This window comes from Triticum urartu, chromosome 2A (genome assembly GCF_056163025.1).
Source record: "Triticum urartu cultivar PI428250 chromosome 2A, HENAU_Tu73, whole genome shotgun sequence".
Taxonomy (NCBI): domain Eukaryota; kingdom Viridiplantae; phylum Streptophyta; class Magnoliopsida; order Poales; family Poaceae; genus Triticum; species Triticum urartu.
Window position 1 is genome coordinate 593,046,016 of NC_141874.1, and position 14,696 is coordinate 593,060,711.

Here is a 14,696-nt window from a genome sequence, read left to right on the forward strand (position 1 = left end):
AATACTTGCGTGTGAAAGTAAGGCTAAACATAAAGATGCCTCTCATGAGAGGTTTCAGACTGGATGTTGGGGAGGAGAAAGACAAGAGAAACAAACAAGGGGTCTCTGTGGCAATGGAGGAGGATGAGAAAGACTGGTGTCCTTTTGAGTATGAATTCTTACCAGAATTCTGCTATGTCTGCGGTGTGATCGGGCATAGTGACAAAGCATGTAGAATCAGACTGAAGAACGGGGGGAAACAACAATTTGGCCCGTGGCTGAGAGCCTATATTGTGAAACGTAGGGGGGGCGACGGTCGTTTATCTTTGGGCGGCCGTGGTTCGAACAGCAGGACCCTAAGTATGTGGAAAGGGAAGACTTCTTCGGGCATTGATGGGCCATCGTGGCGTAAAGAGATGAAGAGCCGGGCGGACATGGTGGGAGAGGAAGAAAATGGACAAAAGGTAAATCCTCCGAAGAAGAAGAATGTAGGCAGCTCAACGGAAGGCACACCGAATCAGATCACTTTTAACAAGGAGGGGGTTGTAACCAAAGCGGCAGCACAGAAAGGAGCTGCGAATGGGTTAGTTTTGGATCCCAAGATCATGAAATCTAGCCCGGAACAGTTTGCCGCGGCTACTGTTCAGTCTGATAAAATAATAAATAGTGCTGAGAAGAGACGTGGAGAATGTCCTACGGACAAGAATAGTGGGGGGATCTCAGCGGTGGTACGTGTTCCGAGGCCATGCAGATGGAGGTTGTCGGCCAGTACATGGTGGTGGATAGTACTAATGGGAAAGGGGTCATTTGTACCGAGGCCATGCAAAACAATATTTTAGCAGCATCTGATATCCCCAATCTACAGCCACATGGGCAGCCCAGTGTAGGTACAGCTCTCGTGAACATGCATGTTACTAATGGAAAAGGCAATGTGAAGGGAAATGGGGGTACGTACAAAAAGCTCAAAGGGAGAAATTACAATGGTGGGTCTGGTGTGGTAGTCAGTTCAGTTGGGAAGAAGAGGGGAGCCAGTGGGGAGGACATGGACTGCGAGACAGATCTGAAGAAATACAAGTCTAGTGAACAGAGGAGTGAAGCGGTGACCGTGAACGACAGTAACGCGGGGCTAGAGGAGCAGCCCTGCGATCCGCGATGAAGATTGTCGCATGGAACTGCCGGGGGATGAGGAACGGCCCGACGGTTCGTAGTCTTCTGACTCTCCAGAAGAAGGAGGTCCCCGACATCCTGTTCTTATCGGAAACGAGACTGGATGAGAAGAGACTGGAAAGGTTCAGAATAAAATTGGGTCTCATGCACATGGTGGCTAGAAACTGTGATGGTACAGGCGGTGGTGTGGCCATGTTTTGGTGAAGAGGAATAAATGTGACTTTGAAGTGGAAGGGAAAGATGCACATTGACACTATTGTTATTGAAGATGATGGTTTCAAGTGGAGGCTTACTGGCATCTATGGTGATCCCAAAGACAAAGCAAACACATGGCGTCTGTTACGCACTCTTCATCATCAGGAGAAGCTTCCGTGGCTGTGTATTGGTGATTTTAATGAAATTATGTTTAACTATGAGAAACAAGGGGGTGTAGCACGTAGTCAGTCTTGTATGCAAAATTTTAGAGATGCCCTGTCGTATTGTGACCTAAAGGACCTCGGTTTCGAGGGTGATGTGTTTACTTGGCGTAATAATAATCATCGTGTTGATGGGTATGTTCGTGAAAGACTCGATAGGGCAGTGGCTAACCCTGATTGGTGCTCTCGGTTTCCGGGATATAAAGTGGTGAACGGGGATCCACAACATTCAGATCATAGACCTGTTATCTTGGACCTGGAGGGTGGAAGGACAATGAGGCGGAACAGTATGAGAGATCCAGTGAAAAGGTTTGAAGCAAGATGGTTAATGGAGGAGGACTGTGATGTTAGGGTACAAAATGCATGGGATCTGGCTAAGGCTAGGGGCATGTTGGGTGTTCAGGAATGCCTAAAGCTGGTGGTCGCTGAATTAGATGAGTGGAGCAGGTCGGTTTTGGGGGATCTAGCAAAGAGAATAAAAAAACTGAAATGAGATTTGGAGGAGTGCAGGAGGAAGAATCTAAGCCAGCATAATATTCACCATGAGCAAGTGTTGCATTTCAAGTTGAGCCGATTAGAGGAGCAGCAGGACATTCTCTGGAAGCAACGCGCGCATGTTAACTGGTTGACCCAGGGTGATCGCAATACCAAATTTTTCCAAGCTTACGCGACTGAAAGGAAGAGAAGTAATACAATCAGACATTTGCGGAGGGAGGATGGCGTATTGGTGGAGGGAGAGGAGGCTTTAAAGGCTCTTGTGACTAACTATTATTCTTCCTTGTTTACCTCTGTAGCAGGTTCTTCGCATGGTGATTTCATTAATATCATCAATCCTAAGGTCACCGAGCAGATGAATGAGTTCTTAATGGCTGAGTTCAAGGCTGAGGAAGTAAAACAAGCTTTGGATAGCATCGGTAATCTTAAAGCGCCAGGAGCTGATGGTTTGCCAGCCCTCTTTTACAAGAAATATTGGCAGCTGGTGGGTGATAACGTGGTACAAGAAGTACTGAATGTGTTTCATGGCGGCAGTATACCGGACGGATGGAACGACACCATCGTAGTGCTAATCCCAAAGGTAAAGAACCCAAGTAATTTGAAAGACTTACGCCCTATTAGCTTATGCAACATTGTGTACAAGCTTGTGTCAAAAGTTATTGCAAACCGGTTGAAACAAATATTGGGGGAAATCATTTCGGATAATCAGAGCGCTTTTGTTCCGGGGAGGCTGATTTCTGACGACACGCTGCTAGCATACGAGATGTCACACTTCTTGAAAAGGAAAAGGACTGGGGCCATTGGCTATGCAGCATTGAAACCGGACATGAGTAAAGCTTACGATCGTGTCGAGTGGGACTTTCTAGAGAGGATCCTACATCAGCTGGGATTTTGTGATGCTTTTGTGCAGCTTATTTCTAAGTGCATCCGTTCGGTTTCCTATAAGTTCAAGATAAATAATTCTTATACTGAGATGATTGTACCAGGGAGAGGCTTGAGGCAAGGGGATCCTATATCCCCGTATCTTTTTCTGCTGTGTGCGGAGGGTTTTTCGGCGCTGCTACAGCAAGCGGAGAAGGCGGGTAGTTTGAGAGGTATCCAGGTGGCTTCGACGGCTCCAACGGTTACCCATCTCCTTTTCGCCGATGATTCCTTGGTGCTGTTTGAGGCCACTGCTGAAGGTGCGTCTGAGGTCAATCATATTCTGCAAGCATATGAAGCAGGCTCGGGACAGATGATAAATCGAGACAAGTCATCTATAATGTTCAGTAGGAATACCAAGGTTGCTACAAAGGATGCAGTGATGCTTGCACTGGGGCTTCAACAGGAGACTACCGACGGGAAGTATCTAGGCCTTCCAATGTACGTTGGCCGATCTGTTTCACAGTGCTTCGAATATATCAAGGATCGTTTGTGGTTGAGAATACAGGGCTGGCTTGAGAGGTTTCTGTCAATGAAAGGGAAAGAGATTTTGATAAAGTCAGTGGCCCAAGCCATTCCGTCTTATGCCATGAGTTGTTTTGATCTTACAAAAGGGTTGTGTGAGGAGTTAAGTAAAATGATCTGCAAATATTGGTGGTCGCAGCAGACTGAGGAGGAGAAAATGCATTGGGTCGGATGGGAAAAAATGAAGCTATCCAAGGAGGAAGGCGGGTTGGGCTTCCGGGATCTATATTCCTTTAATATATCATTGCTCGCTCGGCAGGCTTGGCGTCTGATTCAATCGCCTGATTCGCTTTGCGCTAGGGTGCTGAAAGCTAAATATTTTCCTGAATGTGACATTCTCGCGGCTACTCCGATGGCCAACATGAGCTATACGTGGAGAAGTATTCTCAGAGGACTGGAAGTTGTAAAGGAAGGTTACATCTGGAGGGTGGGGACAGGAGAGAACATTAGGATTTGGTCTGACCCATGGATCCCGAGAGACCATTCCAGGCAGCCGCTGACTAGACAAGGTCCTCATCTGCTGACCAGGGTCTCGGAGCTAATTGATCCGGTGTCGTCTGCATGGGATGAGCAGTTGGTTCGACAGACGTTCATACAACCTGATGCAGAAGCAATATTGTCCATTCCATTCTGTGAGCAGCACGACGATTTTATCGCTTGGCACTATGATACAAGGGGTCTGTTTTCTGTCCGCTCTGCTTACCGGGTACACACCGAGATGTGTAACAGACAACTAATCAGACCAAGGAGTGAAAGTACTGATAACTCAGCTTGGAAGAAAGCAGTCTGGTCTGGCATTTGGTGTGTGAATTGCCCTGGGAAAATTCATCATTTCATGTGGCGTTTTGCACACAATAGTCACCCGTTGCATATGAATATTGAGAGGAGAGGTGTTCAGCTTGACACGCGATGTGCTGTTTGTGCCCATTTGTTTGAGGATGGAGGGCATTTTTTCTTCCGTTGTAAGCATGTCAAAGCCATTTGGAGGGAGGCGGGTTTAGAGCAACAACGATGCATTCTAATGCAGGCTTCCACGCCGCTGGAAGTCCTAGAAAAGGTACTGACTATGCTAGAAAAGGATAAACTGATGATTACTTATCTGTTGTGGCGCTGGTGGTCAGAAAGGAATAGAATCAGACACGGCGAACATCGACTTATGCCCAGCTCCCTCGTAAGCCAAGTTTCAGAGATGATTACTGAATGGTAGCATACAAATATTTCAGAGCATAAGCCCTCTGCGAGAACAAAACCAAGTTAGAAAGTCCCTCCCGCTGATTGGGTGATGATCAATACGGATGCAACTTTTATTGCCGACAGTAGAATGGGAGGGTGGGGATGTATTGCTCGGGACGCGTCCGGTGATGTCTTGTTTGCTGCGGCGGGCAAGCTAACAAATATTTCTGAACCTCTGCAAGCGGAAACAATGGCCCTTTTGAAAGCATTACATTTGGCGGAGGATTTTGGAATGGGACGAGTTATCTTCAGTACAGACTGCCTGGTCTTAAGTCAAGCTCTCGGCTCAACTTCTGCGGATCGTGCAAGACTGGGGACTCTATTCCGTGAGACAAAGTTTCTGCTTCGTATGGGTTTTATTGAATACAAGGTTGTTTTTTGTCCCCGTGAGTGTAATGTGCCAGCACACTTGCTTGCTGGTCGTGGTGTGAGGCTAGAACCAGAAAGTCAACGTGGTTTGGCTCACTGGCTTGCCCTCTGATGTAATGGGTGCTGTGGCCGCCGATTTGGTCGAGCCCACTAGTTAATGGAATGCATGGTGTTCCATGTCAAAAAAAAAACCAAACCAGGTCCAAATCAACTGGACGGCACGTTTAATTTTCGTAACGGCGCTCTGTGTTAATTGCATGGCACCGAAACGAACTGATGCCACGGACTGTGCCGACATGGCCCCAACAAGGCAACAACGACTGTTTGTCCTTTCAAAAAAAAAAAAAAAACCGACGGTTGTTACGAATCCGAGCCTGGGAAATTCTGGACGAGGCGAGGCTCGTCGAATTTCACTGATACTTTGAAACGAGAGGCTCAAAGCATTCAGGTGCCCCACATCGACAATTCTGGATATACCTTCATTTCAGTGTGAAGCTCACGAACCTCGACATGGTTCTCAACTTCTCCGCTCGTCGCCGGGCCCAAATTCCAACCTGTCCGTGCAGACATCTGCGAGGCTGTGGCTGAAGCTGGTACTCAGCGTCAACCTCTGTTCATCAATGCGGCGAGACGGGTGACATGTTGAGCGGACCCATCGAATCCACTGCAAAATCCCAATTGGCCTTAATTCGAGAATTCAGCTGATCGGTCTGTAACTCAGTGGTCCAAGCGTCTCAAAAAATTTGATCCAAAAAGTGTTCCTGCATGTACAAATGAGCACCAGGAGCTATGAATGGCGTAGAGGAACTCGCCGGTCGGTAGACCGGGCCTTCAGTGTGAACGTGAATCTGTCATTCCATGCGCTCACACTCATAAATTCCTAGAGTGCTTCAAAAAAAATATTTAGACTCTGTCTTTATTTATTTTATTACGAAAAAAGCATGAGAAGTTTGGGAAGGACGTTTGCCTGCTTTTCATGGCTCAGATGCGTTGTGCCACTCCGGCAGAGCGCTCCGTGCAAGGCTGTTTGGTGGCCTCATCTCCGCTCCATGGACGATGATGTCCTTGGGTTACGTCCATGACGCTCTTTGAAAACGAACTCGACGTGAAACTTAGGCCCGTGTTTGGTGTTGAGTGCACGTTCGGCGCAGACATGACACATCACACATCACCTTCCTTGGCCTCAAACTATGGAACGAGATCCTCTGACTTAGATCGATCTACTGCAGAGGGAAGTAGTACGCCCTGCGCCGTCCGTTGGCCATCCGATGGCAGGAACGTAGAACGGGCTCTGTCGCTCAGTTCGCCAGCAAAACTACCGGCCCATGCGGCCCAACGCGACGCAAGCGAGGGAAGTGAGGGGAAAAGGGCGCTAGAGGCCACAGAAAAAGGTGCAAGGATTACAGAAACGGCGGCAAAGTTCACCGGAAGGAGATCGCTGGCGCCCGGCGGGGACTGCTACTCTGCTCGCCAACGCCAATCTCAGGTAAGTCTCCACAGTCCTTTCTCTCGACGCTTAACACATGAATAAAATTGATCGACGTTCCAGCATCCCATTATTTTAGAACTTGATCATTTTTTCCCTTTTCTCATGGAAGAGCAGCCTGCTGAACTCTGATCAGGAACCCCTTTTTCTGATGGAAGAAGCAACCTAGGTGGAAAACGAGACTAACACAGCACACCATGATTCTAATTCCAATAAGTAAATTTTCCTGATTTTTTTCTTGTCCTCCTGAAGTTCGACACAGTGTGAAATCTGTAGTGATTCCCTGCATAGTAGTGAAATCTGTAGATTCAAGAGATACATTGTTGTCCTCATGTGATTATTTCCAAGGCATGGAGTAATACTTATGACTCATTACCATGTTCTGTATTTTGTAGAATTACCTTAGCACCTAAGCCCTGTTGGTCCCAATCACCACTACTGTTTGCTTATTCTCTTGTAATAATCTTTTTCCGAAGGTATTACTCCCAATATTTTCTATACACTTCCACAAGTCTAATGTTCATGTTATTTTTATATTACAGAGTAGTATTGCCTAGTTTCGTACCTCATGTTGGCATGGAATTCAGATGAGGTTTGGTCATTTTGGCTTACCTACAGTAGACAGAAAGGATTTGAAGCAAGAAAAAGGTATACAAATAAAAGGCTAAGAGATGGCAAGATTACATCATGTAGATTTGTTTGTGCAAATGAGGGTCTTCGATCAGAAGACAAAAGGGATTATTTAACAAGGTTCCCTCGGTTTCAATCATTTTAGAGAAATTGTAGTTTATGGTGCTGCTCTCATGTATGATGAAACATTTGCGTCCTTCAAGTGGTTGTTTGAGGCCTTTCTAATAGCTCATAAAGGGAAGGGGCCTAAAACATTTTATACAGATCAAGATGTTGCAATGGGAAAGGCCGTTGGGGAAGTGTTTGCAGAAGCATGACATGGATTATGCACCTTTCACATTATGCCGAATGTTGTCAAACATCTACATTTAAGTTGCCGATCAGTTGCGTTCAATTCAGTTCTCTTCGATTCTACACACACACACAAATTGTTTGTTCTTTTCTGCATAGGCACAAGTAGTTTACTGGAACTATTTTTCTGTCATAACAAACATTCAAGAAAGCATGAGCATTTGCCATTTAAGTCTGTTCAACTCTGCACATGTACAAGTACCATTCAAATCTGATCAATTCAGCAGAACTAGAGTAACAACAGAGCTTCTACAGCAGAACCACAACATAGTAGAACACTAGTTCAGTCATACAGAGCTTTTCTGTTGTTACTCTGAAGAAATTCGTACAGCAAGACCAAATGCAAGCAGCAATTGGACGGGGCAGCGGCTAGGTGGCGTCACACCCTGGACGGGGCAGGGGCTGGCTCCGCCTCCTCCACGGCTATCCTGCCGGAGCTGCTCGTCCCCGCGGCGAACGTAAGGCGAGGCGAGAGTATTTTTAGAAGCGAGACGAGAGCTCAAGCGAGCGATGAATCATGGCGTGGGATTGAGCCGCTTGGGCCGCTTGTGTTTGTGTGGGCACGAACGAAAGAGCGCTTTGGTTGTACCCCACCAGCGAATGTCGTTAGATCACCAACTTCCCTCTGCAGTAGATCGATCTGAGTCAGAGTCGTTCCCAAAATATCGTCCCGAAATGTGGCTGGGGATGCGTCCCCTCAGACGCCGTTAGGTTCTCGAGCTAGAGACAGGTGTCGCCAACTCAAACGGTGTCCCCCGAAGAATATCGGCGTTCCATCGGCCGGATGCAAACAGCGACCGTCAGTCAGACTTCCGTGAGTAGCCGCGATCGTCCCCTGACGAACGGAACGCATTAGTCCATGGTGAACCTCTGCTAAACCTGCGATGAATATGCGAGATTTCCCTAAGCAAACTCTGCACCGAGTTAAATGACCAAACCCTGTGAGGTGGCTGTCACAGTGCACCTATGAGGAGGCTATGACCCACGTTCCTTTCTGCACTCATGCCTCACGTCCGTCCTCTGGTCGTACGTAGCACGGCTTTTCCTACAAGCCGCTCGATGCCTCGATCGATCGTAGTACGAGAGCACACCTACCAGTCGATTATCACGAACGTACCACAACAAGCAATTACACCGGTGCGTGATGCGCGACGTGACGCTAGCGTCTCCTCCGTTCGTACATGCACGCAAACCAGAGAAAGATCTCCCCACATGCCGCGAGTCCGCAACGTGACGACTGGGAGCTCAGAGCTCAGTGCCACCGCACAATTTCCCGGCCTTCAGTTCCCGCGAGATTTCGCTGTCCCCGTCCACCCGAAATCGAAGCCAAATCAAATTCCCGGTCGCCACGAGAGGCACTGCTCATCTCAGTGACCAACCGCAGAGCCTCTCTCGTCCACACGAAGCTCCAGCGTGCGCGCCCGTGCACGTCGCACCAATTTATACGCCGCTCGTTCCTCGCCGTCGCCTCTCCACTCCCATCTCTCATCATTTCCCAACCAGCAGCTGATCGGCGCACGTGCGATCAGCTGCACGAGGATCCAAGGCATGAGGATCCAGTGCGACGCGTGCGAGGGCGCGGCGGCGACGGTGGTGTGCTGCGCGGACGAGGCGGCGCTGTGCGCGCGCTGCGACGTGCAGATCCACGCCGCCAACAAGCTGGCCAGCAAGCACCAGCGCCTGCCGCTCGAGGACGCCGCCGACGCCGCCGGCCTCCCGCGCTGCGACGTGTGCCAGGACAAGCCGGCCTTCGTCTTCTGCGTGGACGACAGGGCGCTCTTCTGCCGCGACTGCGACGACTCCATCCACGTCCAGGGCACGCTCTCCGCCAACCACCAGCGCTACATCGCCACCGGCATCCGCGTCAGCTTCAGCTCCGTCTGCAGCGCCCACGCCGACACCCACCCGCCACCGCCGCCGACCTCCAAGCCCAAGGCGCCGCCGACCGTCGCCGTCCACAGGGCGGAGCCGGTCTCGGCCGCCGCGCAGGAGGTGCCGTCGTCGCCGTTCCTGCCGTCGTCCGGCTGGGCCGTCGAGGACCTCCTGCAGTTCTCTGACTACGAGTCCAACGATAAGGCAAGGGGCTAGGCAAACCACGTGTCTCCCTGCTATCTCCATGGATACATCTCACCGTGTCTCCATGTGTTTGCTGTAGCAGAAGGGTTCTCCGTCTCCTCTTGGGTTCAAGGAGCTGGAGTGGTTCGCCGACATCGACCTGTTCCACGAGTATGACGACCAGGCGCCGGCACCAAAGTGGGGCAGAACCGCGGCGGAGGTGCCCGAGCTCTTCGCCTCGCCGCAGCCGGCCAGCAACGCCGGCTTCTACAAGACAGCCGGAGCGCGCCAGAGCAAGAAGGCGAGGGTGGAGCTGCCCGACGACGACGACGAGGACTACCTCCTCGTTCCTGATCTTGGATGAGATATCTGAACTGAATATATAGTTCGTATGTGTGATGCACTACGTAGTAAACTAATACGCGTGTGTATGTATGCAAACGGATTCTGCCATCTTTTTGTGCCGATCGCTTAGTTGCCGTGGAAAATACAGTATGAAATTGCAAGGCGATTCGGGGAAATACTTTCAGAAACGAGATGGGTTTATAAGTGTAATATACTGTGGAAAACATGTGCTGCTTTTAAGGTTTATATACTGTGGAAAATTCAACCACCTGTAGACAAGAGGCGATCATAATGCATAGGGAAGATCACCGTGCACAGCATGCTTGAACTACAGCCATACAGTACTGTAATCACCGTGCACAGCATGCTTGAACTACAGCCATACAGTACTGTAATCACCGTGCACAGCAGCCAGGGATAATGACTCTTCTACAACAATGAATGAACAAAAAGGAAATCAACAAGTACATAGGATGGCTACTGCTTAACACCAACTGACGAACCACATGTCGCCAAGCAAACAAAATCATGTAAGCACGCACCATAATTTGATTGCGATATTTCAGGTTACTAATTATGCAACATCACATGAGCTCGCTAGATTGCAGTAAGAAAATGAAGCCGCGAAAATGGTGGATGCTCTTCAGTAAGATCTTATGAATCAGCTCAGTGTTTGAGAGTCTGTGACCACTTACCAGTATTTCTCAGTTCTTTTTGGAAGATCCAAGTAAACTGCACATAAATGTTTGGCTAGAAAAGCTCAAGCAAATCGTATACAAATTAATTTGACTGTCACCTTTTCTTCAGCAATGAACTAGCTCTTAGGAATATTTTATCGATCTCATCAAGCTCGGAGATTTTCAGTTCTTTTGCGGGTGAATCTGCCTTGTCCGAGAGTGAAGCAATCTTCCGCAGATGCTCCTCAAAATCATCTGATTCATTATCGACTTTTTCTGGGAGAAACTTATCCAGCCTATCTAGATACAAAGGACGCTCCTTGCTATCTTCTGCTTGCTCCTCTGAATCTGTCTCAAACATGTCAGAGAGATCCTCGGATTCTGAATATGTGATAGACTCCGAAGTTGAATCATCATCAACCTCAGAATTTTCATCCCCCAACTTCTCAGACCTTTCTACACTTTCTGACAGGAGTTCGGATACAGTTCTCTTGTAAACTGAGCTAGAAGAATCTTTATTCACGGACACACTGTTTGTAGAGTCTGAAATAAAAGCAATGTCTTTCGCCGCACTTTGTCCTATATGGCCTCCAGCTAACTTCATCAGGGCGTGCTGATATTCAAGCTCCTGCTCAAGCCTGGGAATGTACCGCCTAAGAGCTCGGAGGCGATCTCTATATTTTGATTTGTCCAGTGCCTGATTAGAAATGCTAGATTTAGAGAAAGCAGGGTACTAACACTAAAAGGTATAACAGGACAGTGTATTAGTCATCCTTCATTCATTCTCATCCTGCATGTCTGTTTATATTGGAGTATATTCTATTTGATCCTGACTTCCTGACTAGAATACAGAACACCCTTCCTACCAACTGAAAAAAATTGGCTGACTATGCCTTTTGTTGTTATGTTCTAAACCTAGGTGATGAATGATAAATTGGTATCTTATTAAGGCTTCTGCATAAATCAGGAGGATCTTACTGAGCTTGTCTTTCTTTGAAATCTTGAAGCCAGTCTTTTACTAGTTTTTGTGCGTGTTTTTATAACCTCGCTTCACAATTCATACATTGTACATACATTGATATCTTGACCATGATAGCAGAGATAGAACATACCTTCTTTCTAGGAAGTGCAACCTTTGGTGACATTATCTCGGGTGGTGGCTGTGCATAGTTTTTTCCTCTGTACATAATAATTGTATTTCCTTCTTCAATGCTGAGCACAATACCACCACTTAGAACTGCTAACTCTGAGGCAATTTCCTTGACCTCCTCTGGTGTGAATGTCTTCACAATTACCTGTAGGGTTTGGTGCTTTTTCCAGTGCAAATGCATGTTCAAGATCACTCCCTGGTAAATTCCACGTCTTCCAACAGGCACATAATTTTTACTTTTTTGGCCCATCTTGAGGAAGTAGAAGTGTTCTTCAGGTGTAAGAACCTCAGGATCATGTGTGGGTTCTGAAGGATCATTTGGCTCAATTTTCTTCAAAGCTGCAAGAAGTCGTTCTTCCTTCTTTTGAGCCTTTAAGTGAAAAATATATAAGAAAAAACCAACCGTATAACAATATATTTACAAGAAAATTTTCACACCAGAGTGCATAAAAAGGAAACACGTAGATTCATCGTAATGTGAGAGAACATCAGAAACATAGATTAAAAAATCTAATAAGATAGCCCACCTCAAGGGTGGAAATTCAGCTTGCAGTAATATACCTTACATGACAATACTGACAAGCAGTATTAGAAAATCATGCTACGTCAAGTGAAAGTCAAGCAAACTTCATTCTTTTATGCTTTTTTTTCTGACACGGGTCATTCTTTTATGGTTGAAAAAATCTTCATAAAGAGACAAGTCTATAACAACTTACTAGCTTCAATTTTTTCAAAATTTTCTCCTTAGCGGTCATTCTCTGAAATTCTCTTTCCTTTTTCCATCTCAAGGATTTCAAAAACCTGGTTACGGCCCTCTTTCCTTTAAGTTTTTTCCTCTTCACTTTTGGTTTGCCAGAATCATCAACGGATACCATGGCCCCAGTATTTTGTGGACCCGTTGCCGTATCTTGATTTTGACTATTAACAGGTCGACTGGTATGGACAGAACGGCATGTTTGAAGGTTATAACTTCGTGGCCAACTGAAGAACCCGTCGTCTTGGTAAAAAAACCTTGTGAAAAGTATAACTACAACAGCATCAGAACTCTGAAATAACAGAACTGTTACGTTATTGTACACTCTCTGTTTTTATTTACTCCGCATATTAAATTTATCTAAAGTCAAACTTTACAAAGTTTCATTCGCAAAAAAAGAAACTTTATAAAGTTCCAACAAGTTTGTAGAATACTATATTAACATACACACCACCGAATCAATACCATTGGATTCATAATTGAATATATTTTCACATCATATAGATTTGTTACTGTGTTCTAAAGTTTGACTTCGGTCAAACCTAATACGCGGAGTAAATAAAAAGGGTTTTTATCATTTTTGCCACTAGTTGTGTCCCACTACTCAGTTTTGCCATTAGAAGTTACAACTACTCAAAAATGCCATCGATCCGTGAGATGTTTGCTCAAAAATGCCATCGTTCCGTTAGATGTTTCCTCAAAAATGCCATTAGACATCGTTATTTTCACATCAAACTCATTGACCATGTTATATGACAAAAATAAGCCTAGACCCACATGTCAGTTCTCTCTATCTCACAATGATAAGTGTGGCCCCACTTGTCAGGAGTAACCAAGCGAATAATTTTATAGAAAAATAAGAACGTCGTTGGGATCAAGTGGGCCCCACACTTTATTGTAGTAAGATAGAAGGAGAGCTAGCATGCTGGTTCATAGGTATTTATGTCATTATAACATGGCAAAAGAGATTTGAGATCACAATAATGGTGCCCAGTGGCATTTTTGAACACGTGTCTAACAAAGCGATGGCATTTTTGAGTAGTTGAAATTCCTAGTGGCAAAACTGAGTAGTGGGACACAACCGATGGCATAAATGATAAAAACCCTAATAAAAATGGAGGGAGTATTTGCCTAGCGAGAACCACACTCAAGAGCTCGACGTGTTCGTCAGCTTGCGTGCACACACAAATACACTAAACCACAATAGCAAAGACATAACATAGATGAAACAGTTCATGCCTTTGGCATTTCATCGAACACTTCAAAGTCACTATTGTTTCGGAGCAAACCTACTGCATCAATAGCACAAGCCTGAAGCCCTGGTCAACAAAACCTCCCGAAAATCGCTCACTAAACCTCATTTACAACTCAGAATAAGAATCAACGGGCAAGAAAGGAATCGACAGATTTGTGTCTTACGGCGGAGGTGGTGCGCTGAGCCTCATTGTTCCGTGGGAAGGCGCCGTCGCATCTACGCTGCCGGACGAGGGGAAAGGGGGCGGAGGTGGTGAAGGTTGGAGGCGCCACCTCCTTGTGGCCTGCCGGAGCAAGAGGAGCCGACCGGCCATGTACGCCCGTAGCACCGTACGGCGAGAGTTCGAGAGAGCCCTTGCGACCGCGCACGCGCGTGCTTGGGTGGATGGTTCGGGGTCTCTGGGGTGGCGTACGGGCCGACTCAGGTGGAGAGCCGGCGTGGTGCGCGCGGTAGCTGACGCGCTGCTCCGGTACGGATACGGGTGTGGTGAATGGCTACTCGGCGAGTGGGCACTGAGAGAGAGTGCGCGAATCCTGCGGGGAAGAAGAACGGGGACGACGCCTCGCTAGCGTGGGCCGCAGAAAGGGGAAACAAAGCGGAGAAACGAAGTGAATTGGCCCACTGGATTGGGAAGTTATTGGGGTAAACCCTATATGACGCTTACTGCGCCTGCCGACTATATCTCGCACCACGCGAGTCCAAAGATAGTCTCGCATGAAGCTTTTTGTTCCCCACGTATTTTTTTGTTTTCTTTATTTATTTATTTCTTATTTTTCTTCATATTCTTCTGTTTTGTTTTGTTTTTCATTGTTTTCTTTGTTTCCGCATGGTTTTCACGATTTTTTGTGGGGTTTCATTTTTCTTCATTCATGAGGTGTTACTTTTGTA

The 14,696-nt window shown here is 46.9% G+C and overlaps 2 protein-coding genes across 4 annotated transcripts; one reads left to right on the forward strand and one right to left on the reverse strand.

Annotated features, from left to right (window-relative positions):
• The first annotated feature begins 8,942 nt into the window (after positions 1 to 8,942).
• LOC147986116 (B-box zinc finger protein 24-like) lies at positions 8,943 to 10,218 on the forward strand. 2 transcript variants are annotated; one of them, XM_087544474.1, is made up of 2 exons: positions 8,943 to 9,648; positions 9,728 to 10,218. In XM_087544474.1, the coding sequence occupies exons 1-2, from the start codon at positions 9,121 to 9,123 to the stop codon at positions 9,989 to 9,991; spliced, it is 792 nt and encodes a 263-aa protein (XP_087400600.1). In that variant the 5' UTR covers positions 8,943 to 9,120; the 3' UTR covers positions 9,992 to 10,218. The 2 variants fall into 2 exon arrangements, with proteins under 2 accessions (XP_087400600.1, XP_087400601.1); XM_087544475.1 differs by having other exon boundaries at positions 8,955 to 9,648; positions 9,731 to 10,218.
• Positions 10,219 to 10,344: 126 nt separating this feature from the next.
• LOC125529289 (putative CRM domain-containing protein At3g25440, chloroplastic) lies at positions 10,345 to 14,353 on the reverse strand. Of its 2 annotated transcripts, XM_087544473.1 has the most exons (4): positions 13,973 to 14,353; positions 12,516 to 12,810; positions 11,762 to 12,169; positions 10,345 to 11,346 (listed from the first exon to the last, which is right to left on the reverse strand). In XM_087544473.1, the coding sequence occupies exons 1-4, from the start codon at positions 14,119 to 14,121 to the stop codon at positions 10,765 to 10,767; spliced, it is 1,434 nt and encodes a 477-aa protein (XP_087400599.1). In that variant the 5' UTR covers positions 14,122 to 14,353; the 3' UTR covers positions 10,345 to 10,764. The 2 variants fall into 2 exon arrangements, with proteins under 2 accessions (XP_087400599.1, XP_087400598.1); XM_087544472.1 differs by lacking the exon at positions 13,973 to 14,353 and having other exon boundaries at positions 12,516 to 12,784.
• Positions 14,354 to 14,696: the final 343 nt, after the last annotated feature.

Excerpts from the sequence above, each read along its gene's own strand:
- LOC147986116 (XM_087544474.1), top strand. The coding sequence starts at position 9,121 with ATGAGGATCCAGTGCGACGCGTGCGAGGGCGCGGCGGCGACGGTGGTG. Across the intron at positions 9,649-9,727 it reads ACTACGAGTCCAACGATAAG|CAGAAGGGTTCTCCGTCTCC; the intron begins GCAAGGGGCTAG and ends TGTTTGCTGTAG.
- LOC125529289 (XM_087544473.1), bottom strand. The coding sequence starts at position 14,121 with ATGGCCGGTCGGCTCCTCTTGCTCCGGCAGGCCACAAGGAGGTGGCGC. Across the intron at positions 12,170-12,515 it reads TTTTGAAAAAATTGAAGCTA|GCTCAAAAGAAGGAAGAACG; the intron begins GTAAGTTGTTAT and ends TTTCACTTAAAG. Across the intron at positions 11,347-11,761 it reads TTGCACTTCCTAGAAAGAAG|GCACTGGACAAATCAAAATA; the intron begins GTATGTTCTATC and ends ATTTCTAATCAG.